We start from the raw sequence: 27,478 nt of genomic DNA, 5'->3' as shown, positions 1-27,478 counted from the left end.
GCATAGATGAGTTATTGACTAATGTGTTTTATTATCACATTATTCACATGAACATTGCCTGTTATCAAACAAATAATGAGTATTATTTGAGCAAATAGAGCAAATAATTGCAGAAAGTACACTTTGTCAAATCAATGCGTACAGTGACTGAAGATTATTACGTTAATCGGGTACTATCTTCTTTTCAGCGGCCTTCAGTGACAGTGAAAGTGACTCTGAATTAAGCACATCAAGTTTGGATGACAAAACTTCAACACTAGAAGAAAAAACTAGAAATATCAGGATAGATTCTGGTAAGCTCTAATTCTAAATGTGTATTAATGTTTTCTGTACAATAAGTGAAATGTAATTCAAAATAAAGAATCATTTTATATATATATATATTATTATTATTATACAGGATTTTTATATAGCGCCAACAGTTTGCGCAGCGCTTTACAATGTGAGGGAAGACAATACAGTTATAATACAATTCAAAACAGGAGGAACTAGAGGGCCCTGCTCGTCAGAGCTTTCAATCTAGAAATATATATATACTGTATTTATCGGCGTGTAACACGCACTTTTTCCTCCTAAAAATGGAGGAAAAAGTAGCAGTGCGTGTTATACGCCGATATAAAAAAAAAACTGTCCAGAAAGCAGAGCCGAGAGGTAGAAGGAGGCGGGCGGCGCCGAGGAGAAGGAAGGACGCGCTGTCATCGGAAGTCCCGCCTCCTATGCTGACGTCAATCATAGGCGCTGGGACTTCCGATGACAGCGCATCCTTCCTTCTCCTCGGCGCCGCCCGCCTCCTTCTACCTCTCGGCTCTGCTTTCTGGACAGTTTTAAAAGTGATTTGTATAGTGGCACTGGCGCTGGTGAGGCTGCAATAATGGGCGCTGGCGAGGCTGCAATTATGGGCGCTGGTGCTGGCGAGGCTGCATGTATGGGCACTGGCAAGGCTGCATGTATGGGCACTGGCGAGGCTGAAATTATGGGCGCTGGCGAGGCTGCAATTATGTGCGCTGGCAAGGCTGCATGTATGGGCACAGGCACTGGCAAGGCTGCATGTATGGGCACTGGCGAGGCTGCATGTATGGGCACTGCACTGGCGAGGCTGCATGTATGGGCACTGTACTGGCGAGGCTGCATTTAAGGACACTGCGCTGATGATGCTGCATTCGTGGGCACTGGTAAGACTACATTTAACCACTTTGCCACTAAGTACCGTAGTACTACTGCGGCAAAGTGGCTCGTTATCGTCTGACGACGTAGACCTACGTCGTCAGACACTCCCCCTTGTGGGCGCCGCTCGCGCGCCGCCGGAGGCTCGCTCCCGCTGTATTCAATCACAGCGGGAGTCGGGCCAGAGGAGGAGCAGCGGCGATCGCCGCTGCTCTGCCCCGATCGTCGGGGATCTAGTGTGGAGATCCGCCCGCCTGTGTAAACACAAGCGGGCGGATCTCCCAAGTGACAGGGAGTGACAGATCGGAGTGTTCAGCATAGCTGAACACTCCGATCTGTCCCTGGCTCACACAGTCACCTCCCCCCACACACGTCAGTAAGCACCAGGCATACATTAACCCCTCCCTCTCCAATAAAATTAACCCCTTCCCTGCCAGTGTCATTTTTACAGTAACAGTGCATATATATAGCACTGATTACTGCAGTAATGTCACTGGTACCCCCAAAAGTGTCAAAAATGTCAGTCAAGGGTCCGATCTGTCCGCCGCAATGTCGCAGTCCCGCAAAAAAAATCGCAGATCGCCGCCATTACGCGTTAAAAAAAACATCAAAAATGACAGAAATCTTTCCCTTTGTTAGTAAACGCGATAACTTTTGCGCAAACCAATCAAAATACGCTTATTGTGAATTTTTTTACCAAACATAGGTAGCAGAAAACAAATTGGCCAAAAATTTAAAAAAATTTAGATTTTTACATTTTTTTGGGGGGAATTTCATATAAAAAATTTGAAAAATATTGTTATTTTTTCAAAATTTACGCTATTTTTTGTTTATAGCGCAAAAAGTAAAAATCGCACAGGTGATCAAATACCACCAAAAGAAAGCTCTGTTTGTGGGAAAAAAAAGGACGTAAATTTCGTTTGGGTATGGCATCGCACGACCGCGCAATTGTCAGTTAAATTTGCACAGCGCCGAATCGCAAAAAGTGGCCCAGACGTAAGACCGCAAAATGCTCTAGTGGTAAAGTGGTTAATTTGAAAAAGATTTTCTGAGTTCAAAGCTGTTTATTTTAAATTTCAGCTTTTTTCCTGAAATTTCTGCCCTAAAATTTAGGTGCGTGTTATACGCCGGCGCGTGTTATATGCCGATAAATACGGTATATAATATCGCAGCAAAAGCATAATGATACCTAAATTGCACTATTTAACCTAAATTGCACTATTTAACCACTTGCCGACTGCCGCACGGCTATATACTGCAGCAGTCAGCCTCTCCTGGGCAAAGTAACGTATGGGTACGTCGCTCGCCCATGATCCTGTAGGGGACGAGCGCGCGCCACCGGCGGCGCGCTCCTGCCCCCGCTCGTTCCCTGCCTAGCCAGCGCGTGTGACCGGCGGCTCCGATGTCCGCCGGCCACTCGCGATCTCCCACAGGAGAGAGAGAAAGACAGATGGCAGATGTAAATTCAGCAAGTAATGACAGAGGCTATGTGATCCTGCTATGTAGGATCGTATGTCTCTGTAAATACTTCACTAGCCATGCCCCCTAACAGTTAGAATCACGCCCCTAGGGACACACTTAACCCCTTGATCATCAATAAAGTTAACCCGTTCCCTGCCAGTGTCATTTTTACAGTAACAGTGCATATTTATAGCACTAATTACTGTAGTAATGTCACTGGTTCCCCCAAAAGTGTCTAAAATGTCAGTCAGGGGTCCGATCTGTCCGCCACAATGTCGCAGTCCCGGAAAAAAAAATCGCAGATCGCCGCCATTACTAGTTAAAAAAAAAACAATAAAAATGACATAAATCTTTCCTGTAGTTAGTAAATGCAATAACTTTTGCACAAACCAATCAAAATACGCTTATTGCGATTTTTTTTTTTTTTTTACCAAAAATATGTAGCAGGAAACAAATTGGCTTAAAATGTTAAAAAAATTAGATTTTTACATTTTTTTTTTCAGAATTTCATTTAAAAAAAAATGTGAAAAATATTGTTATTTTTTCAAAATTGTCACTCTTTTTTTGTTTATAGCGCAAAAAATAAAAATCGCACAGGTGATCAAATACCACCAAAAGAAAGCTCTGTTTGTGGGGGGAAAAAAAGATTGTCAATTTCATTTGGGTACAGCATCGCACGACCGCGCAATTGTCTGTTAAATTCACGCAGTGCTGAATTGCAAAATAGGGCCTGGTCTTTGAGCAGCCAAATCCTCTGGGGCTTAAGTGGTTAACAATACTGTTGTAATCTAAATGACAGAAGAAGCAAAGGATCCCTTGTACTTTAACAGCTGCTAATTCTATAGATGTGTCTTGTGCAAGGGTATCTGTGAGTCAAAGAAATCTAAACAAATATAACTCTTTCTGTCCGGGGGTCATACTATAATACCTGTGGCCCACCAGAGAAAATGAGAGTCAGAGTTCATGCTCCCATTGCATTGAAAAGTGGGGAAGGCCTGTTATAGGTGAATGCAGTTAACGTGATTCTGTCTTGTGAAAAGCATGGGGATTGATATTGCTGGCTCTCTTTAGAAGCATGGCTTTGTCTGGCTTCAGTGATTTTTGAGTCAAAGATCCAGAAGAAGCATGCAGTAAATTCATGTCGAAAAGTGTCAGATTTCCTATCTCTGTACTTGTGCCTGGTCAAAGACTCGGAAAGCATTTCAAGGGTAACTCTACTTTCGAGTAAAATAAATATAGCACATAAAATAATAATATAGCATATACAATTGCTACATAAGCCATGTTGTAATTTAAAGCTCTTAACCACTTAAGCCCCGGAAGATTTTACCCCCTTCCTGACCAGGGGGTATTTTGCGATTCGGCACTGCGTGACTTTAACGGACAATTGCGCGGTCGTGCGGCGCTGTACCTAAACAAATTTGGCGTCCTTTTTTTTCCCACAAACAGAGCTTTCTTTTGGTGGTATTTGATCACCTGTGCGATTTTCTGATCACGCGCTATAAACAAAAAAAGAGCATCAATTTTGCAAAAATAGCAATATTTTTCACATTTTTTTTATATGAAATTCCCCCAAAAAAATGTAAAAATCAAAATTTTTTTAACATTTTCAGCCAATTTGTTTTATGCTACCTATGTTTGGTAAAAAAAAAACGCAAAAAGCGTATTTTGATTGGTTTGCGCAAAAGTTATCGCGTTTACTAACAAAGGGAGAGATTTTTGTCATTTTTGTTGTTTTTTTTTAACGCGTAATGGCGATCTGCGATTTTTTTTGCGGTACTGCGACATTGGGGCGGACAGATCGGACCCTTGACTGACATTTGTGACACTTTTGGGGGTCCCAGTGACATTTCTACAGTAATCAGTGCTATACATATGCACTGTTACTGTAAAAATACACTGGTAGTGAAGGGGTTAACTTTATTTGGGAGGGAGGGGCTGTATGTGTCCCTAGGGGCGTGCTTTCTACTGTGATTGGCTGTGGCTTCAGCTGTAAGGACACTGATCAACGGATCTACATACTAGATCCGTGTGATCAGTGTCTTTACAGCGAGGAGAATGACAGGTGGCTTGTTTACACAAGCTGCCTGACATTCTCCCTCTCCCCCGCCGATCGCCGAGTGACCGGCGGACATCGGGTCCGCTGGTCACATGCGCGGGGGGTCCGTGACCACGCGGGAGCGGGAGCGCGCCTCCGGGGGCGTGCGCTCGCTCCCTAGACCCTCACAAGCTAGTGACGTAGCCCTACGTCACTTTGCCTGTGAGGGGCTGACTGCCGACGTAGATCGGCGTTAGGCAGTCGGCAAGTGGTTAAAGTGATTTTTTAAAGTCTTGTTTTTTTGTTTAAAAATAACCAACATGTTCTACTTGCCTGCTCTGTGCAGTGGTTTAGCACAGAACAGCCCGGATCCTCATCTTCTCGGGTCCCTCACTGGTGCTCCTGGCCCCTCCCTTCTGTTGAGTGCCCACACACAGCACACAGTTAGCTACGGGGCACCTGAGCTGAGCCGCTGCTCTTTGTGTCCATTCAGACATGGAACTTTGGCTTGGCCCCGCTCCTTCTCTCTCCTTTGGCTCACTGACTTTGACAGCAGCAGTTGCCTGCTGCTGTCTGAGCCAATGAGGAATATGAGTCCTGGACAACCAAGGCTCAGGTGCAACCTCACTGGATCGAAATGGGGGTCAGGTAAGTATTAGAATGAGGCTGGGGTGCTGCTGCGCACAGGTTTTTTTTTATTTTTCTTCCAAAATATTTTTATTGAATATCAAAAGTATAACATACAGCTTTTACAATGTTGGCTTCAAACATCTGATAACAGGAAAAGATAAAGTGAGCTTTTACTAATACAATAATCAACTACCGAGTATAATGTATTGAAAGAGAACATGTATATTATCAGCGTGTAAGTGGCGCTGCATTTTTTATGTTTTTGAGGTAAACCAACGAGCTAAACCTCTAACTCTTAGGTATAGTATTATAGGGTAAAGTCAACATATATGATCAAAGATACATTAACTGTTTATAGCAGAATAGAAATTGAGGGCTAAGTATAGGTCTTCTTGTCTTAACAAATGTGGTTGGGGTCAAAGCAATCAGTAGTCGAGAAGTAGGGGGAAAAGGTGTGTGAAGTTCTGCACTTCACAGTGTAGAAAAGTATATAGTATGCAGGTTTAGCTGTATGATAGGAGGGTATGGGGGGAAGCCCGTGTCCCCCACCACAAGGGCAGGAGGCCGGGCCCCCCCGGGTAGGGTATGATGATCATAATAGGGAAAGGGGAGGAGAGGGAGGCTACGTTTGAGGTAGGCAGGGAAAGGGAGAAAGGGGGGAGGGGGGTATACGAGAAGGGTGGGAAGAAGGTTGGTATTGGGATGAAGTTGGGTGAATATCCCAGTCCCTGTTCCTGCGATGAGTGGAAGGATAGTTTGAGATGAAATGTGGTATGGCTTCGGAGGTGGCGGTCGAGGTTAAGTGGATATAGGGTGTATCTGCATAAGAGAGGGGGGCAGGATCCCCCCACCATCCCTTGTGTAGGGGTGGGAGGAGGTTTGTATAATGGTGCTATTAAGCAGGGAGTTAGTAATCCCTACACCCCCTCTCTCACGCTTCATGGAAGTATACTATCAAAAGGAAAGAGTAGGAATTGATCACCGTCTATGTATGGACGAGTTTATGACGTTTTTACGATAAAAAAATATATATTAGTTAGGTTTTTTATCTTGATGCATAGAATGCATTAAGATAAAAAAAAGCTTCTGCCTTTAGAACCACTTAAAAGGTTACCTTTCATTTATAAATCTGTAGCTGTTGTAATTTTCTATGAAATTAAATGCAAATTGACAACCTCAAGGGGTTCTGTACACCCAGCAGAAATGTAACTTCCTGCTTGTGTGATTGACTCAATGAGTTTCCATGAAGCCTGCAGTAAGATGCCAGTCACATTTTAGAAACCCCTTTCTATAGGAATTTCAGTTTTGGTGAGATAGTCCCCAAGGCTTAAACACTTCTAAAGGGATGCAGACCCTGCAGATTTTCTCATTACCGCATTAGAAGTATGTGGTGCACTGCAGGTGATTATAATGAACCAGTCCCTCCAATTCAGTCTGCAAAATACATGGTGAATCAAATAGCTATTTCATTAGAACAAAAAACGGCAAAATCTGCTACTAACTTTGTTAAAATCCCTGAAAGGTAGATTGATCATCCAGTGGGGATTTTTTTTTTCTCAACAAAAAGTTGTTACTCTTTAAGTGAAAGTGTCCTCATGGCAACTAGGGATCTAACATTTTTAAAGAAGAGGTCAGCAATGGCTCCCATACTTTTTTTATGACACAGTAACTTTAAATAGCTATGGGCACCCTAACATTTTTATATAGATACTGTTGAACATCACAAGAGATTGTCAAGAATTGTTAAAAATATCGCAAGAACCTGTAAAAGACTGTTACATGGTTTTGCATATCCCCATTTCCCATTGGCATAGACCAACCCAAGGCACAATGATTCACTTGAGTCACCAGAAAATGAATTAAAAGGAAATGCTAATGGTTTAAAGTTTAATAAAAATACATTCTCAACATGTTTATATTGTTTTGCATTTTTAATGATTTATATTATTAATTTTGTCAAATACAAATGTAATATCGGATATACTCTTAGATTTGCAGAGCTGTACGTGTTTTCATTGATTTTCAGACTGTCTCTAATTGAATCTTCACCATTGCTTCATATGTACAGTGTGGAAGGGGGTGGCCAGTCACATACCTAATTCATTCAGTTGCATGTGTAAATTTCAACTATTTAATTACTGAATTTTGTTGAAAAATAGCCAGTTAAACATATTAAATAAAAAAAGATCATATTGTATGTAAACATAAAATACTCCCATGCAATATTTAATATATACCCAATCAAATATGCTTTAAAATTAACACATATATAAAATTAACATTATACATTGCATGGGAATGGCAATTATAAAGAATCTGAAGCCTTCCATGTCATGAATATTCCTAATGCCATTATCCATATTTAATTACATAAACACAATATATTTTATGTGTATATAAATTCTCAAATTGCATCTGCTCCACATGCCATGCTGGGCACATAAAACAGCTTGTCTACACTTCTCCATGCAAGTAAAACCTTATCCATTCTGATTACAAATTCCACATGTTTCTTATACAATGCTACTTTATGTATCTTTTTTTTGCAATACTTTGGCAAGCTAAATTTAATCTTCATTATATTGATCACAATGCACAGAGGGAAAACCCTGTTTCTGGATCAAAGAATATACTTACTGTAGAAAGTTTATTTATTTTTTTTATATTTTTTATTGGAAGTTAAAAGATCATTTAACAGATACAACATCACCTAAATAGACAATTGACCAGTCAGAAACATTCACTGTGAGTAATTGCAGCGTAGGAGGCAACAATTAAGTCTTGCACTATGCACATGAATCATGAGATGTTGCAAACGCACAGCTATATGAAAACACCAGTAATAAAAGTGAATTACTATTGTTTTAAAATACAAAAGGGGAAAATAGAAACTTATCTAGGAAACTAAAAGGACAACAATAAGGGTTCCTACTTCCCTACAAATATAGTGATTGTAGTTTGCTCCTAATCTTAATTACCAGTTAGAGTCTAGTTTGTAGACTCCATGTGTCCCATTTTTGAATGGAACAGATGTAAGGACTGGCTAAGGCTGGCTATAAACTTTTCATAGAGACATTGTAAATGGACTCTATGTATCACCTCTGAAAGGTTTGGAGCAAGCGATTGTTTCCACTTGCTAGTTATCATCATTCATATTAAAATATGTATTTAGCACCATAGTACAGTACTGTATGGGAATGTATCTATTTGTAAACCAAAAAAAAGCTAAGGAGAGAGATGGGGAGGTAAACATCCCAGTTGTTTGTGAGATCAAAGTAAACACTAAGTTCCAGAAGCTCGTTACATTTTTGCAGTCCCATAATATATGGGGTAAATTACTAATTAGTCCACATTGGCACCAACATAACTGAGAGGTGTCAGGATATATTTGTTTGTTTAAAAGGAGTCAGATACCATCTGTAGGCACTTTTAATTGCAATTTTCCAGTGTAATACACAATGGGAAGAGCTCAGGGTGGCGGAAAGTGCTTTATTACAATCCGTGATCAGAAAGGTTATTTGTAGCTCCCTTTCCTATCTAAGGGTTTACTGGTTTACTCAGAGGGTGGTTGGTTAAGATATATATATACTGTATAGTTATAAAACCATGAGGTACCTTTCTTGGAGGATACTGGGGAAGTGTAGTGTGACCCTACTCCATGGTTAATATTAGTATGGGTAAAAGGATAACTTTAATGAAAGTAACAGATTTGGGCAGCTTTGTAAAGGCATTTGGGGTCTACTGTTGCCATAACCTCTGAGAAGATTGCCTGTACTTGCTGAGCCCAAGAGCCAAGCGAAAAGAAGGGATTAGATATTCATATGCTAGTATAGGGATTTTAACAACCTTCCCTAGGTTATCAGGAGAAGCTGATTGTAGGGAAGCAGACCATGCTGCTAAAGAGGCTTGAATCGGCAGGGCCTCAGATATATGAACCTTTTGTCCTGTTGTTGAAGCAATTAATAAGGAAGGCAGGTCTCCATTGTGTAAAATGTTTTTTTTAATAGCTACCCATCTTCTCAGCGAAGAAGAATCAAACCAGGCGAATAATTGATCCTGTAAGACCGCTCTGTGGTATAATTGGACATCAGGCATGCCCACTCCACCTTGTGTTTTATGTCTACAAAGGATATTGTGGGCAATACTAGATTATGCCAGACATTTAGATTTATCGGTTTATTTAGGGTCAGGAAAGGGAGATGGATGGGAATGGTACAGAAATAATATAGTATTTTTGGGAGGGACATCATTCAAGATGCCACGATGTGGCCTAACCAAGATATTTTGAATTTCTGGTAATTAATCAAGTCCTGTTTGATGGTCTGTAGTAGATTGGAGAAGGTAACTTCATAAAGTGGGAGTCAGTTTAATTTCTAGATATGTAATAGCTTTATTGTCCCATACATATGGGAATTCTTGTTTTAAGGATTTGATAGCTGGTTTGCTCATACCAATTGGTAGAACAGACAACTTTGAAATATTCACCTTGTAAAATTATACTTCCCCAAATTTCTCAATCTCATCATGTACTGCCCTCCGGGTAGGATAAGGAGGACACTCTCAGTGAAAAGTCCTATTTTGTGCGTATATTCCGCTACATCAAGGGACGGGAATAAAGCGCTGAGATGGCTTATAGTATAAGCCCCCCTATATGCAAAAGGTTTGGAGGGAATCTTTAAGATAGCCCAAATGGACCCAATCAAAAGCCTTCTCAGCATCTAGTGTGAGAAAGGCAGCAGGTTTTTTATAGGTTTCCAGTATTGGGAGTAAATTTTGATTCTTCTTGTGCCGTGTGAGGCTTAGTGGCCTTTTTCAAAGCCTACTTCATCCACATTAACTAATGATGGCATAAACTGGACTAAATGGTTGGCTTTTACTTTCACAAACATTTTTAGATTGGTGTTGAGGAGTGAAATGGGACGAAAATCCTGTGGGTATACTGGCTCCTTTCCTGGTTTTGGCAGGGTAACAATAACGACTTTCAGCATTGCATCTGGAACTTCTCCAGAGGTTGCAGCCTTTAGAAACAACTTTTGTAAATGGGGGACCAATATTACCTAAAAGGCCTTATAATATTTTGTGGAACTGTCGCCTGCTCCGGAGACTTATGTAGAAACTTGATGACTTTTACAATTTCCTCTGCAGTAATATTGGTATTTAGCCTCTTTACAGTGTCTGCATCTAAGGAATGTAGATTGAGGAATGATAAATAACTATAAATGGCCTTAGTCCTAGGTTGGATAGGGGTCATGTCCTCCTGTAAGTTATAGAGTGCATGATAGTACTCCTTAAAAGAGTTTGCAATGTTTTTTGGATGTTGAATCTAAAAATCAGATCCCGGTTTGAGTGAATAGAGTATGGTCTGTTTCACCTGTTTAGCCTTTGTTTGACCAGTAGTTTCAAGGCCTCCCATTATTCCCAAGGGAATAAAGCGGGTAGTCTGGGGAGGAGTTTCCCATGGTCGGGTAGTATGAGAAGAAGTCTCAATTCTTGCCTACATTTAGATAGTTTGTTAAGAATAGGGTTCAATAGGTGTTTGTGTTGGAGCTCAAGTGCTTGAATTTTAGTTCGGATTCTGCTTCTATTATTTTGGAAAGTTTACTCAAAAATTTCAATTGACCTGAATGAGGGGCATGTAAGTTTACAATAGTATAGGAGACATTGTTAATGTTGCATACCTAAAGGGTCTATGATGGTACCACTCATAGAGAAGGCTACAGAAGAACTAACTGAAATTAGAACACCATACCCCCCACAGTTAGAAAACACCCCCTAGGCATACAGTTAACCCTTTAATCGCCCCGGGGTAACCGGGGGAACCCCTTCCTGCCAGTGTCACTAGTACAGTAACAGTGCATATTTTTAGCACTGTTTACTGTAGTAATGTCACTGGTCCCCCCCAAGAAGGTCAAAAGGGGCAATAAAAGAATGCTTATTGGGATTTTTTTTTACCAGAAATATGTAGCAGAATACAAATTGGCCAAAAATGCTGAAAAATTTGATTTTCTATTTTTATTTTTTTTATTGGGAATGTTATATAGCAGTATCATGTAGCTCTTACTGCACTGCGTTAACTAACATATAGGTGGAATAGCTGCCAGCACATCAACCGACATAAAGTTGTCACAAAGATATTATAATAAAAAGTGCAGCGCTAGATAATAATTGATACAATACAGTGACAGTGTATCAAAATATAGGTGAAGAAGGAAAATGTAATAATTCCCAAGTCTTGAGAAGTGAAACATCCAAAACTTGTACAGGTAATCAGACCAAGTACAGAATCCAACACCACCACCATGAATATAGGAATATGCTCACCCGACTGTATGGACTCAAGTACCATATAGCAAATGGGTCTTAAGCGCTTAATATGATCTGTGGATCCCACACTCAATGATTATCCCAGAAGATGTCATTCATGGGGGGATGACAAACATAGTGTAATACCACTTTACAAAAAATGTATTAAAAAGGGGTTAAAACATCTTACAAGTGTCCAGGTAAAGTCAGCATAAGATCAACATAGAGACAGGAATAATGGTGGGTGGCAGATAACGTGGACCTGATGCGTTTCATCCTATGTGACTACTTCGGAGGTTATTGCAATAATATTTTAATTTTATTACATTTTTTGTAAAGCGGTATTACACTGTTTGTGTCATCTGCTTTTACATATGGATAACATCTCTTGGAGCATCTGCCATCCACCTCCAGGGTTTTTTCATCACCCCATGAATGAAATCTTCTGGGATAATCATTGACTGTGGGATCCACAGATCATATTAAGCGCTATAGATGCATTTGCTATATGGTACTTGGGTCCATACCGTCTGGTGACCATATTCCTATATTTGTGGTGGTGGTGTTGGATTCTGTACTTGGTCTTATCACCTGTACAAGTTCACTTGGTTGGATTTACCTATACAAGTTTTGGATGTTTCACTTCTCAACACATGGGACTTATTACATTTTCACTTGATTTTTACTTGTTTTCCTTCTTCACCTATATTTTGATACATTGTCACTGTATTGTATCAATTATTATCTAATATTATATAGCAGAAAGTGAAAAATAATGTTTTTTTTTTTTTTTCAGAATTGTCACTTTTTTTTTGTTTATAGCTCAAAAGACCACCAAAGGAAAGCTCTATTTGTGAGAAAAAAATTACATCAATTTTATTTGGGTAGAGCGTCGCACAACTGCACACTTTTTAGTTAAAATAACGCAGTGCCAAATCGCAAAAAAATGGCCTGGTCATTAGGGGGGAAAATCTTCCGGTCCAGAAGTGGTTAAGGGGTTAAATATTGACACAAAGCTTAACAGTCTTACTGAGGTTAATAATAAAAAACAATTTGTCTAGCTTTCCCCAGAATGTTGCATGTCTGGAGGCTTGGTACTTCACTAATGTGATCCCTGTTGAAGTAAAAGCTTAGAATTAAAGGAGAAGTATAGCCAAAGCTAATTTGGCTATACTTCTCCTGTAGGTCAGTGGAGTGCATTTCTTCTGCACTCCTGTGACCCGTTTTCAGCCAGCAGAGGACTAAAGCCCACTATTGAATAAAGTCACTCAGCAGCTCCAGGCTCGGGAAAGATCCGACCATCGTTGGGATCCACCCAGAAGACTGGACTGGCTTTGCCTCTCAGTGATCTGCTGAGAGCTTGAGCCAGCCCCTCCCACCCCTTTACAGCCCAATGCTCCAGTTTGCTCTAGGCGGGCAGAGCAGAGAGCCGCTGAATGACAGTCATGGCTCCCTGTTTAGACTGGAGGGAGAGAACTGATAAGTGGTGTTTGATCGCACAGTTCTCACTGCAGGGCAGGTGGGGGACAGATGCAGCATTGGATCAATGCTGCATCCACCTAGGTAAGTATACATTTTTTTTTTTTTAAAGTCCATACTTCTCTTTTAATTTTGGGTAATCTCTTCTTCATCAAAGATAAAAAAAATCACCAAATGCCTAGGTGAGCAGATGTGGGTAGCACTGGAAGGTATTTGGGCAGCATTTTCTCTATGAACATTTTTCAGCCCTGTTTATTTTGTCCACCCCAGACTGTTCAAATAGCTTTGTGTTACCACTTTTTTTTATGTTCAGAAAATGTTTTGAATGGTTCATATTATACTCACACCATTCATCACGTGCTTTATTATGTAAATGTTTAAGTTCAACAATCAGATGCTTTTCAGGACCTACACAAACCCTAAAACTAAAATAATAAAGTGCCACACATTCTCTCCTTCCACCTAACCTGTAACTGAGGTTTTTTTTTTTTCTAGGGGGTGGGGGCGCACGAGTACCTATTTTTGTTGGCACCCATTGCCACTTTGTAAATACTCCAGTAAGTGAGGATGAAGTCGCCTCGTCCTGGCACTCCTCTATACCCAGTGTCCCGGCCGGGACATCTCACATTTCCATGAGGCTGCAAGGCCAGTCTCCCTACACACTGCAGTCTCGCATATATGGATTAGGGAGCCAGCTGTGATTCATCAGGAAATCACAGCTGGCTCCGAAATCAAAGATGGCAGTGCCATGGATCCAGCAGGAGTGTTTTTTTAGGTCCCCAGCTATAGTATTTGTAGCTCCAGGACTTTTAATTTTTAAAGTACTGGGTGAAGTTTCTCTTTAAGTCTCAAAAAACAACTGCAAGCAAAAGAAAACAGCTAACATTTGTGAGCTATACTGAGATTTGGAGCTGAGGTTTTCCTTCAGTGTTAAGCTGAGGTTTTCCTTCAGTGTTAATTTCACGACCTGCATGTAATATTTGTTCTTACTGCGTTTTTCAAGAGTAGCTTCATCTTTATCGTTCCTTGTTTTATAAGAGAAGAGTTCTTTGACAAGATACATAGGCACATTTCATGCATGATCAGCTCTTACATTCTCCTGTTAGGGGGCTGCAGCCTGTTGATTTGAAGGTGAAAGATATCAAATGAAACGTGAGCTATAGGTGAAAAGATCAGTTTCATAAAGGCCAATGTTTTTCCATTTCATAGTGTTCAAAGATTTTAAAAAATCATGCTTCAGCTTTGTTTCTTTGTCTCATGATGATGATCAGACTTGCTAGAAAAACTGTTCTCTACAAAAAAGGTAGAACAATAAAAAGGTAGAACAATAAGCTGCTGAATGTCAGGTAACAGAGCCCATATAGGTATAATGTACAGCAGAGCCACTCAAATTATTTGGTAACCAGTCGCAGGCCACAATGAAATGAAATGGTTCAGAATTTTTAATTTTTTATTTTGAATAACATAATAAACATTTTTCCCCTGCAGCCGCTGAATGCAGATGGGAGAGGAAGAGAAGCTGGATTTCATCAGTTGCAGGAGGAAAATTGAGAGAATGGGTTTCTGTATGAGCTGCCCCTGCCGTCCCTTCTGTCCAAGTGTAAAACAGAATGTGACAGGCAGGCCGCACAAGCCCCCCGGAGCATAAGACCATTGTGACCCCTTACACTACACCAGTGGTTGGGGGGGGGGGGGGGTGGTGGTAAAAACCACCCCCTCCCCCAAACTGCAAATGTAAAGGAGCTCCTACTGTATTGTCATACTGATGAGGTGTGGTTTACCTGTGGCTTTCCAACGGGTTAGCTGCGCTTTGCCATAGACTTCTATTATTTCTTGTGAGTGTGGTGCACGTTCTCAAAGCACACTAAAACACCTGCATTCAGTTTGAGGTTGAGGGACATATCAGAAGGCTTCAAAGGCCACAGGTTGAGTACCCCTAATGTACAGCATGGTTATAAAATGCCAATATACATTTTGGGGCAATATCTTCTCTGTTCTGACAGTTTCTAATGCTGATTACATACTCGGCAATATATTCCTTTACTAGATCCAACGAGGATGACGTTTTGATTGTTTACTTTGTTTGGCTTGAAATTAAACCAATTAAGTATAACTAAAAGCATTCTTTTTTAGTTTTGGATATGTAGAGAGGGACAAGAACATCTATTAGGTTCGTATTGCTGTATGTATCTCTATTAGGGAGATTCACCCTCTCTATTTGTCCTGTTTACCTTTATCCCCGAGAGTGAAAGCAAAAGAAAATACCCAATTTTGGGTTGTTACTAAACAGGAATAGAGGGGAAATCTTTCAATAGGGAGTGGAACACTAGTTCTAATTACCTCAGCGACAACCAGGGATTTCCTCTCCCTTCCTGTTTTGGCAATGGGACACAAATGTGAAATAGTTAGTCTGGTGCGCTAAATATTAGTGTCACTCTAAAATGGTCAAAACACACAAAGTGACAAAGAAACTATAGGTGCACTCCAACAAATGTAACCATATAGTTCCTGAAACAAAATCCTATGTGCTAAATCGTGATATATAAAACCACTATTAAATAATTAATAGTGTTGAGTGAACACGGACTGTATTATTCGGGTCCGTACTGGATAATTGGATTTTTGTTACCCGGACACGGACCCGAAAACTTTAATGTATATTCAGGTTTAAAATCCGTGTTCGGTAATTTTATTTCCTGTTTTGTATGTAATGGCGCGGTTTCAACAGCCAATCAACAAGCGTTTAACTGGTGTGCCATAGAAGCCATCACAGCCATGCCTACTAATGACATGGCTGTGATTGGCCAGCTGAAGCATGTGACCCAGGTCTTTATAAGCTAGAGACACAGCGCTGTGTGCGGCAGTCTGTTCTAGTGTATGGAGTGAGCACACACAACGGTGCTGGCTGCTGCTGATTAGGGATAGAGACAGGAAAAAAACACATTGTGGCTGAAAAGAATGTAGGGACAGGTCAGAGTGTAGGCAGGGAAAGATAGAAAAGCATTTTAGGGACAGGCTGGAGAGAGTAGGCAGGGAGAGATTAGGAGCCACAGGACAGAACAATCGTCCGTTGGCAATCTACATGGATTTTGCTGTGTGGGGGGTGGTGCAGTGAACAATCTTTTTGCCCTCACTTGAGCCCACTGAGGAGGAGGGAGAAAAAAAAAATATTTTTATCAGTCTGTTGTGTGCAGCGTTCAGCTATATTTTACTACACAGTGCTGTTCTAATCTGCTATTTAAAAATTACAAATTTAAAGGGGAATTTTTTTTTTTTCCCTTCATAGCCTGCTGCTGACCGTGACATAAAACATAAGACACTGCTGTGTTCACATCTGCTATTGCAAAATCACCAATTAAAGTGAAAAATAATTATTCATTTTTTCATTCATACGTTACTGTGACATACAGCCTTTACACACAGTGCTGTTCTAATCTGCTATTTAAAAATTACAAATTTAAAGAGGAGTCTGTGTTTGTATGTGTGAGATACACCGTTTTATATACTTTTTTCTATTCCGCTATTCAATATACACCCTTTTGGGGTGAAAAAAATTAAATTGCGGCATAGTCTGTATTGGTACATGTGAGATACACCTTTTAAATTTGTTTGGCGCATCTCCTTCCACCGCCGAGGATTGCAGTGCGCTTCAGTTTGCCTCCTGTTCCGAAGTCCTCCTACTCCTCTTCCTCATCCTCCCTTTAGGGTACAAAAAATTGTAATCGGGGCCTAGTCTGTGTTTGTACGTGTGAGAATACACCGTTTTATATACTTTTTTCTATTCCGCTATTCAATATACACCCTTTTGGGGTGAAAAAAATTAAATTGCGGCATAGTCTGTATCGGTACGTGTGAGATACACCTTTTAAATTGGTTTGGCGCATCTCCTTCCACCGCCGAGGATTGCAGGGCGCTTCAGTTTGCCTCCTGTTCCAAAGTCCTCCTACTCCTCTTCCTCATCCTGCCTTTAGGGTACAAAAAATTGTAATCGGGGCCTAGTCTGTGTTTGTACGTGTGAGATACACGGTTTTATATACTTTTTTCTATTCCGCTATTCAATATACACCCTTTTGGGGTGAAAAAAATTAAATTGCGGCATAGTTTGCATATTTGACTGTGAGATACACCCGTGGGATACTGTTGTTGTTTTGTTCCGCTATTCAATAAACACCTTTCTAGGGCAAGATCATAAATTACAGAAATATGAGGAGAACGTCAAATAGGGGCCGTGGCCTGGGTCGTGGTGCTGCTGGTAGAGCTCCTGTTGCAAGGAGAGGACATGGTCGATCTGTGCCAGCTACACGCACAAGTGAAACACCTTCCTCAAGTGTGAGTAGGCGACAGAACCTGCAGCAGTATTTGGTAGGGCATCATGCGCCTCTACAAGTGTTGAGGCAAGAACAAGTAGAGGCGATAATAGATTGGTTTGCTGACAGTGCCTCCAGTTCCTTCACATTGTCTCCCACCCAGTCTACTGCAGAAAGGTCAAAGTTGGCACCTGCAGCCAATGTCCAACCGTCTTTCACCTCACCCCCTTGCAAATCAGGCAAGCAGTCTGAGCCCAAGTCATGCAGCAGTCTCTTTTTCTTTTTGATGACTCTGTCAGCAGGGTTTCCCAGGGCCATCCACCTAGCCCTGCCCCAAAAGTGGAAGAGATGGAGTGTAGCGATGCCCAACCACTTATTTCTCAAGATGAGTACATGGAAGGACCATTGCAGCACATCTCCGATGATGACGAAACGCAGGTGCCAACTGCTGCGGCACTCAGAATTGTGGAGACCGACAAGGAGGGCAGGGGTGAAGACTGGGTGGAAGATGATGTGGAGGACGACGAGGTCCTCGACCCCACATGGAATGAAGATCATGCAGGTGACCTGAGTAGTTTGGAGGAAGAGACGGTGGTCGCGCAGAGCCACCAACACAGCAGAAGAGGGAGCAGGGTGCAGAAGTGGAGCGGCCGTGCCCTAGACACTATGCCTGCTACTGCCCAACGCAGCAAGGGACCGAGCGCACCAAAGCCAGGTCAAAGGAGTTCTCTAGCGTGGAAGTTCTTCAGACAATGTGCTGATGACAGGACACGAGTGGTTTGCACGCTGTGCAATCAGAGCCTGAAGCGAGGCATAAACCTTCTCAACCTGAGCACAACCTGCATGATCAGGCATCTAAGTGCAAAGCACGAGCTGCAGTGGAGTAGACACCTTCAAAACCAAGAAAGGTCTCTGGCTCCTCCTACTTCCTCTTCTGCTGCAGTCTCGGCCTCTTCATCCACCTCTGTAGTGATACCGGCACCTGCCACACCGCAAACAGACGATCTGTCAGCAACACCACCACCTGGGTCACCAACCATCTCCACAATGTCCCGTGGAAGCGTTCAGCTTTCCATCTCCCAAACACTTCAGAGGAAGAGGAAGTACCCCCCTACCCACCCGCGATCCCTGGCCCTGAATGCCAGCATTTCAAAATTCTTGGCCTTTGAAATGCTGTCATTCCGCCTGGTGGAGACGCACAGTTTTAAAAGCCTTATGTCGGTGGCTGTCCCACAGTACGTCGTGCCCAGCCGCCACTACATTTCCAGGCAAGCCATCACTTCCCTGCACAACCAAGTGGGGGAAAAAATCAGGTGTGCACTGCGCAACGCCATCTGTGGCAAGGTCCACCTAACTCCCGATACGTGGACCAGTAAGCACGGTCAGGGGCGTTATATCTCCCTAACGGCACACTGGGTAAATGCAGTGGCGGCTGGGCCTGAGGCGGATAGCAATTTGGCGCATGTCCTTCCACCACCGAGGATTGCAGGGCACTTCAGTTTGCCTCCTGTTCCTAACTCCTCCTACTCCGCTTCCTCATCCTCTACCGCCTCCTCATCCGGTCAGCGTAACACCTTCACCACCAACTTCAGCACAGCCAGGGGTAAACGACAGCAGGCAGTTTTAAAACTTGCCTGTTTGGGGGAAAAAACCACACACCGCGCAGGAGTTGTGGAGGAGCATGAAACAGCAAACCGATGAGTGCTTGCTGCCATCGAGCCTTAAGCCCGGCCTGGTGGTGCGCGATAACGGGCGAAATCTCATAGCAGCTCTGGGCCTAGCCGGTTTGACGCACATCCCTTGCCTGGCGCACGTGCTAAATTTGGTGGTGCAGAGGTTCCTTAAAAATTACCCCGATATATGTCAGAGCTGCTGCAGATAGTGCGGGCCGTCTGTGCGCACTTTCGGCGTTCTCACCCTGCTGCTGCTCGCCTGTCAGCGCTGCAGCGTAACTTCGGCCTTCCCGCTCACCGCCTCATATGTGACGTGCCCACAAGGTGGAACTCCACCTTGCACATGCTGGAAAGACTGTGCGAGCAGCAGCAGGCCATAGTGGAGTTTCAGCTGCAGCATGCACGCGTGAGTCGCTCTGAGGAACAGCACCACTTCACCACCAATAACTGGGCCTCCATGCGAGACCTGTGTGCCTTGTTGCGCTGTTTTGAGTACTCCACCAACATGGCCAGTGCCGATGACGCCGTTGTCAGCTTAACTATCCCACTTCTATGCCTCCTTCAAAAAAGATTCGGGCGATGATGGAAGAGGATGTGGCACAGGAGGAGGAGGAGGAGGAGGAAGAGGGATCATTTCCAAGGCTTTCAGGGCAGTCATTCACAAGTGCCTCCGAGGGTGGGTTCCTGCACCCACAAACGCCAGGTACACAATTGTCCAGCAGGGGCACAGTTCTGGAGGATGAGGAGGAGGAGATTGAGGAGGACATGGAACCATGTTCACAGCAGGGTGGCACCCAGGCCAGCTCATGGCCATCACCGGTGCGTGGCTGGAGGGATACAGAGGACACAGACGATACACCTCCCACAGAGAACAGCCTTTCGTTGCCTCTGGGCAGCCTGGCACACATGAGCGATTACATGCTGCAGTGTCTCCATAACGACCGCCGGGTTGCCCACATTCTAACTTGTGATGATTACTGGGTGGCCACGCTGCTGGATCCCCGTTACAAGGACAACGTACCGTCCTTAATTCACTCACTGGAGCGTGATCGCAAGATGCGCGAGTATAAGCGCACGCTGGTAGAGGCGATGCTGCTGGCATTCCCACCTGACAGCGGGGCCACAGTGGAAGCACAAGGCCAAGGCGGAGGAGGAGGAGGAGGAAGAGGTCGCCAACGCAACCAGGGCACCGCCAGCACCTCAGAAGGCAAGGTTAGCATGGCCGAAATGTGGAAAAGCTTTGTCAGCACGCCACAACAAAAAGCAGCACCAGCAGCTCATATGGAACGTCTTAGCAGGAGGCAGCATTTCACCAACATTGTGGAGCAGTATGTGTGCACACGCCTACATGTAGTGAATGACGGGTCTGCCCCCTTCAACTTCTGGGTCTCCAAATTGGGCACATGGCATGAGCTTGCCCTTTACGCCTTGGAGGTGCTGGCATGCCCTGCAGCCAGTGTATTATCTGAACGTGTATTTAGAACGGCTGGGGGCGTTATCACAGACAAGTGCAGCCGCCTGTTCAGAGACAATGTGGACAAGCTCACATTCATTAAAATGAACCAGGCATGGATCCCACAGGACTTTTCCGTACCTTGTGCAGAATAGAGATGGATACCGGCCTTACCCAGCCATTGTTATATTTTTGATCTTTCTCACTATTTTGGGGTGTACCCTAATTTAAAATGAATAAAAAAAAGCAGTGTTGGCTACCTCGTCCCCCTCCACCGCCGCTTGCACCTACACCGCCACATCCACCGCCACCTCAACCTCCCTCCTACTCCATATGGGCCTCGTCCTTCACAGATGAAGAAAATTGTTTTATTTTTCTGTTTTTTTTTTTTGTTGTTTTAAGTTATTTCCCTATACACATTTGTTTGCATAGCACTTGCCATGCTCTTAACTAGATTTTGCTGCCATTTGCAGCACTCTAGCCCTTTCCATTGGTTTTTTAGAGCCATTTTAGTGCCTGAAAGTTCGGGTCCCCATTGACTTCAATGGGGTTCGGTGTTCGGTGTTCGGAAAAAGTCCGGGTCACGGACCCGGACTTTTTCTTCAAGTTCGGCCGGACCCACCGAACACCGACATCCAGGTGTCCGCTCAACTCTAATAATTAACCATTATTAAATAAATGTGCAATAATCCCAAAGGGATGTGCAAAAGTCCCATATATAGTGTCTCAAATAAAAGTCTGAAACTCCAAATACTGAGAAAACAAATGTGAACAACTGCAGGTGATGAGATGAAAATACGATATAATAGGTGCTCCAAACAAAAACACATGTCAGGTGCTTATATCTTGTGTCCCACCACGTTAAGGATTTACTTCTTACCAGGAGGTAGAAGTTAAGGGCAGAAAAAACAGCCACCTCAAGAGTGTTGACTCCTTGTGCTGTCAGAGGTAATACATTCCCACACCTCGTGGAAGAGATATAAGAAGCCTCTTACCAGATTGATAAAATCCGAGGCATGTATCTGTCCCCTTAAAGGGGCTCTTTCTTCCTATCACAGTGGGTCAGTTCTTGGGTTTAGGGCAGAGGATCCCTTGTAGCCTTTATACTCCTTCCTGGTCCCCAAATTTCAGATGGCTGACACGGTGACAGGAATCAATTTTTTTACAATCCAGAGACAGATGGATGACATTCTGTGGCAGATGTCGGTCACTACCAAAGTTACAGATGGTCGGTCACTTCTCCATTCTCATTAGCTGTTTTTCTCTTAGCTCTACAGACAGTGAAGTGTTCACTTTTATGCTAGGAGTTGTTCACATTTGTTTTCTCAGTATTTGGAGTTTCGGACTTTTATTTGAGACACCATATATGGGACCTTTGCACATCCCTTTGGGATTATTGCACATTTATTTAATAATTGTTAATTATTTATTAGTGGTTTTATATATGTCACGATTTAGCACAAATGATTTTATTGTTTCAGTAACTATATGGTTACATTTGTTGGAGTGCACCTATAGTTTCTTTGTCACTCTGTGTGTTTTGGCCATTTTAGAGTGACACTAATATTATTTAGGGCACCAGACTATTTCACATTTCAATTATTTCCAAGCCAATATTTGGATCTTTGATTGCAGCAAAACTCACCATATCAGCACACCCTATATACACTTTTCAATGGGACACAAATGGATAGAAATCCTCCTCCCAACGGGACACAAATTGCAGAAAGAAACTAAACAAAAAAAAAAAGGGGGGGGGCTTTACTTTACAATGTGCCAGGAAATGTCTAAACACTGAACACTAATGTGGATCTCCATATTTTCATCCCCAGTTTCAAGTACTGAACCCACACTGACACCTACCAGCAGGAAACTCTTTGGAGGAATCCTCTCTAGTGGCTTGTCTGGCAGTCTGACTAGTCTGGGCAGTGATCGAGGAGGTACAGTGAGTGCCTCTGAAAGTTATCCAGGAGAATTTATTGAAGGCTATGATAGTGACATCAGCAGGAGGGGGCCAGGTGAGAAATTTTAAATTCATGTTGTCAAAATGATGATTTGCAGAATACTAATTTCAATATTCCTCAGTTGTTCACTAATGTTACTTGTGGTTGGCTATTTCTAATCTGTGCATATTCAAGTTTATTTAAAGCTAAATATTTTCTGTCTAGTTTTAGTGGGAAAGGGGGTTAAAGTCTCTTATGTTTTTACTGCTATCTGGGGATCTCTTAGACCTGTCTGGACAGCAAGTGAGAGATCCATTTCAACACAGACAAAAATAAAAATGTAATAGTGGTTCTAACCTTCCCCTAATCTAGTAAGGAAAAAATTGATTTTTAATTCATACTTACCTGTAAAATCCATTTCTTGAAATACATCACAGGACACAGAGCCATAAATCATAACATATGGGTTATATAGCCACCTATAGGTGAAGGACACTGGCAACAAATCAGAATTGATGACCCCCTATATAACCCCTCCACATAGGAAGTACATCAGTTTTGTAGTAAGCAATAAAAGACCCCGTAGAAGAGGGGAGGGACCTCTGTGTCCCCATGATGTACTTCAAGAAATGGATTTTACAGGTAAGTATGAATTAAAAATCAGTTTTTCTTTTTGTACATCACGGGACACAGAGCCATAAATCATAACATATGGGACGTCACAAAGCAATGCATCTGAGGGGAGGGAGACACCAAAAAATACCACCATCTGACCCTAAAAGAAGGATTACACCGCCGCCTGCATCACACTGCAGTCAAAAGCAGACTCCTCCTGGGTCCCAACATCCACTCTATAGAAACGATTGAACGTATGCACCGACGACCAGGTCGCCGCCTTGCAAATCTGAGCCATAGAAGCTTAATGGCGATGTGCCCAAGAGGCACCTACTCCTCTGGTAAAATGTGCCTTTACAGGAAAACATGGAACCTTTCCAACCTCTGGACTTGTGCATACCAAATCCTCCTTGGCCAAGCCGGAGCTACCAGAATTGCTGGTTTCCCCTCTAACTGGATCCTGTGCAACAAACGTGGTATCAGCTGCACTGGAGGAAAGGCATAGATCCGGGAATACTCCTCCCAAGAGGTGACCAAAGCATCCACTCCGACTGGCCGTGCATCCCTGGTCCTGGACATAAATCTCTCCAACTTGTTGTTGAACCTGGACGCCAACAGATCTGCGTCTAGGACCCCCCAGTGTAGGCAGAGTAATTGAAAAATCTTGTGATAAGTACCATTCCCCCAGAAGCATCTGTTGAGGGCTCAAAAAATCTGCCTGTCATTTCTCTAGTCCTGGAATGAACACTACTGTCAGGCATGGCACAAACTTTTCTGCCCAGGACAGGATAATATCCACCTCTTTCTGGTCTCATCCACTCCTTGTGCCTCCTTGATGGTTGACATAAGCCACGGCCGTGGCATTGTCAGATTGCACCATGGCAGGGTGACCCCGAAGTCTGGGCGTACAAAATTTCAGAGCCCGACTGACTGCACGAATTTCCAAAATGTTGATGAGGAGACGACTCTCTACCCAAGACCATTTCCCCTGGACAGTAGCTTCCTCCAGAACTGCTCCCCAGTCCCCAGCTGGAGAGACTGGCATCTGTAGTCACTACCTTCCAGGTCACTGGAAGAAAGGATTTCCCCCTGTGCAGATTTCTGGTTAACAACCACCAATTCAGACTCTGTCTTACTCATGGTAGCAGAAATATGGACCAGTCAAAGGACTGAATTTTTCCGTTCCTCACAGACATAATGTTGTTCTGCAAGGGTCTGGCATGGAATTGAGCATAGGGAATTGCCTTGAATGTGGACACCATCTTCCCCAGTAACATCATGCAAGGACATATAGAAGGATATCTCAGCCTTACTATAGACCGAAAATGACCCCTCAGGTCTGAGACCCTTCTTGCTGGCAAGAATATCTTTGCCTGCACTGTGTCCACAAGAAGCCCCAGGTATTCCAGACGCTGAACTGGCTGTAATGCTGACTTTGCTAAGTTCGGTATCCAACCCAGACGTTCCAAAAAATGTACTGTTTGAAGGATATTTTGGCATAGAGCCGACGCTGATCGATCTATTAGCAATAGATCGTCCAGATATCCTATTACAGATATCCCTCGGGACCTTAGAACAGCCAATACTGGAGCTAGGATCTTTGTGATCACTCTTGGAGCTGTGGCCAACCCAAAGGGCAGGGCCACAAACTGGAAAATATGGTTTCCAATCGCAAAATGAAGACCCTTTGATGGGGCTGAAATTTAGGCACATGAAGATATGCATCCTTGATGTCTATGGATGCTAGAAATTTTGCTCCCTGCAGGGAGGCTATGACTGAACAAATTTATTCCATGCAGAAAGAACGAACGTTCAAAAATTGATTCAGGGCCTTGAGATCCAAAATAGGTCTCACATCCCCGTTCGGTTTGGGGATTATGAATAGGCTTGAGTAAAAACCCTTGAACCTTTCGTTTTCTGGAAACTCGGTTATCACCCTCTGAGCTCTCAGCTGGTCCAATGCCTGAAAGAGAGATCTTTCTTTCAGGGGATCTGTTGGTATGCTTGACCTCACAAACCAAGGATGTGGGAACACCTGAAATTCCAGCTTGTATACCTGTGAAATGGTGTAGATGACCCAGTTGTTCTGAATCGACTCCCATACCCCTGAGAACTGCAGGAGCCTCCCCCCCCCCACCCAGGCGAGTGGGGGCGCCCCTTCACTGAGAGGGCTTAGGGAAAGATTTGGCTGATCTCTGGGCCCAGGGCTTTTTCTGACCCTGCCCTGAAGGCTTGGGTCCGGATGCAGACAGTTGAGGCCGTCGCCACTGTCTGGAATTGGAAGCACTGTTATTATGAGTGCTGGGGATTTCAAAGGAAGGATGCCTGCTCTTCCTCTTTACAGGTGGCAATGTACTCCTCCCCAAGATCTTTTGGATATACTTATCCAGGTCTTCACCAAAAAGGCATTCTCCCTAAAAGGGGAAGCTAGCCAGTAAACAATCTCTGGGATTGAGAGGCTCATGGAAATTGCTCTGACTCCCCGGAAGTGGAAATTTCAGCTTAACCTTCCATAGGGTCACCCTCAGCTACATCCTCTACATCCTCTGCCCAATCCTGAACTGATTTAGGGGGCGGCTCAGGAGAGGGGGATCTAAGCCGCTTTTTTCCTCCATGTGGTGCTGCATTCATGTCAGCAATCCTACCCTCTAGGCTGGCTAATGCCAAATCGTCCTTGGTAACATAGGCTGTGGCAGAAGTACATGGCGTAGCTACTATGCCTGATAATCGGAATGGCTCAGATAGGCTAGATGCCTCTGGCTTATCAAGAAGAGTAGACACAGTGGAAGCACGACTGGGACCTTCAAGGCCCGATGGTAACATTATGTTGCCCTTTCCAACTGTGCTTCCCCCAGCCCTATTTCGGGCAGACATTGCTTTATAGCAAGACAAATTTGAGGTACTACCTTTAAAGTGTACTCAAGGCTGTGCCAAGCTTATACAGCCTAAAGCACACAGCAATGATTATCCTGAGATACAGGACCTGTTTGTGCCAGTAACATACACCCACAGTGACTCACGCAACCCAGCTGCTGCTGCTCTGTGTCCTCTTCTGCCTCTGACAGAGGCTAGCACGTTTGGAAACCGTTCCTTTAAATTTGCGCCTTTTTATGCTGAATCGCGCATGTGCGGCATGTATGTGTCGTCCACATGCACGACATTGCGTTCAAACCCGCCTTCCTATGCGGCGTACACCTGTTTGTAAAAAGCAAAGATTCCCGCGCACGCGAACAATCCTGCCAGGAAGCGGGAGATGAACATGCAAATGCTTTAACGCCAAGGCGAAAACAGCAAACATGGGGTGAGAGCAGCTTAGGCTGAATCTTGTTTGTCACAGCTGATACCTTTTGAGGTGATCAGCTCAGGGTAAGAAACAGTGTAACATTATGCTTTAAACATACTTTGTATAAACCTGCTACAATAAATGTAATTACAAGCAGAAATACACTTGGCACAAGTCTCTAATCTTATTAAAGGGAACAGTGCATAAAATATTTACAGTTTGCAATTTTTACCTTTAAGATTTGTTTGCTGAGTAAATATTTAAAATGGACTCACCAGTCCCGCAGCAGGAATCTGGCTTCCAGAGGCTCAGGTACCATCTTTTAGTCCAAGATACAGTAATCTTTGTTTGGGGTATGTTAGCATAATCTTCTTTCTTCTTCCTTGAAATATAACAAACATGTGGAGCACCTCTCCACAGCGACCTTCACCTTTTAGACACTGGCGAAAAAACTGAGGTACTTCCTGTGTGGGAGGGGTTATATAGGGGGGTCATCAATTCTGATTGGTTGCCAGTGTCTTTCTCCTATGGGTGGCTGTATAACCCATATGTTATGATTTATGGCTGTGTGTCCCATAATGTAGGAAAAGAAAGAATTTTTATTTCAGTATGTCTTGCTGTTGCCAATTCCCCCTCACTTCCTGTCAGGCAAAACATGGTCAACAGGAAGTGAGGGGAAGTCATCACTGCAGCCTTGGGTCATGTACATTATTTCTGCTAGACAACCTTCACTGCCTTTTTAATGTATGGCGTTTTTACCCATACTTAACCCGCTGGTGGTGTGCATATACAGTGGGGATCGAAAGTTTGGGCACCCCAGGTAAAATTTGTATTAATGTGCATAAAGAAGCCAAGGAAAGATGGAAAAATCTCCAAAAGGCATCAAATTACAGATTAGACATTCTTATAATATGTCAACAAAAGTTAGATTTTATTTCCATCACTGACACTTTCAAAATAACAGAAAACAAAAAAATGGCGTCTGCAAAAGTTTGGGCACCCTGCAGAATTTATACCATGCACTGCCCCCTTTGCAAGGCTGAGGCCTGCCAGTGTCATGGATTGTTCTCAATCATCATCTGGACCAGGTGTTGTCAATCTCAAAGGTTTTAAATGCCTAGACTCATAT

General features: G+C 43.2%; 1 protein-coding gene across 3 annotated transcripts in view; it reads left to right on the top strand.

Annotated features, from left to right (window-relative positions):
• The window catches only part of RPH3AL (rabphilin 3A like (without C2 domains)), a 393,784-nt gene that overhangs the window by 342,881 nt on the left and 23,425 nt on the right, over positions 1-27,478 (top strand). For all 3 annotated transcript variants that reach the window (XM_082245575.1, XM_082245576.1, XM_082245574.1), the window contains exons 7-8: positions 189-293; positions 22,341-22,526. In XM_082245575.1, coding sequence (XP_082101701.1) covers positions 189-293; positions 22,341-22,526 — 291 coding nt within the window. The remainder of the gene's footprint in view (positions 1-188; positions 294-22,340; positions 22,527-27,478) is intronic.

Source organism: Pelophylax lessonae (genome assembly GCF_965119305.1).
Source record: "Pelophylax lessonae genome assembly, chromosome: 2".
Taxonomy (NCBI): Eukaryota; Metazoa; Chordata; class Amphibia; order Anura; family Ranidae; genus Pelophylax; species Pelophylax lessonae.
The sequence above is the reverse complement of the archived record's forward strand: the minus strand, read 5'-3'. Positions and strand labels throughout refer to the sequence as shown.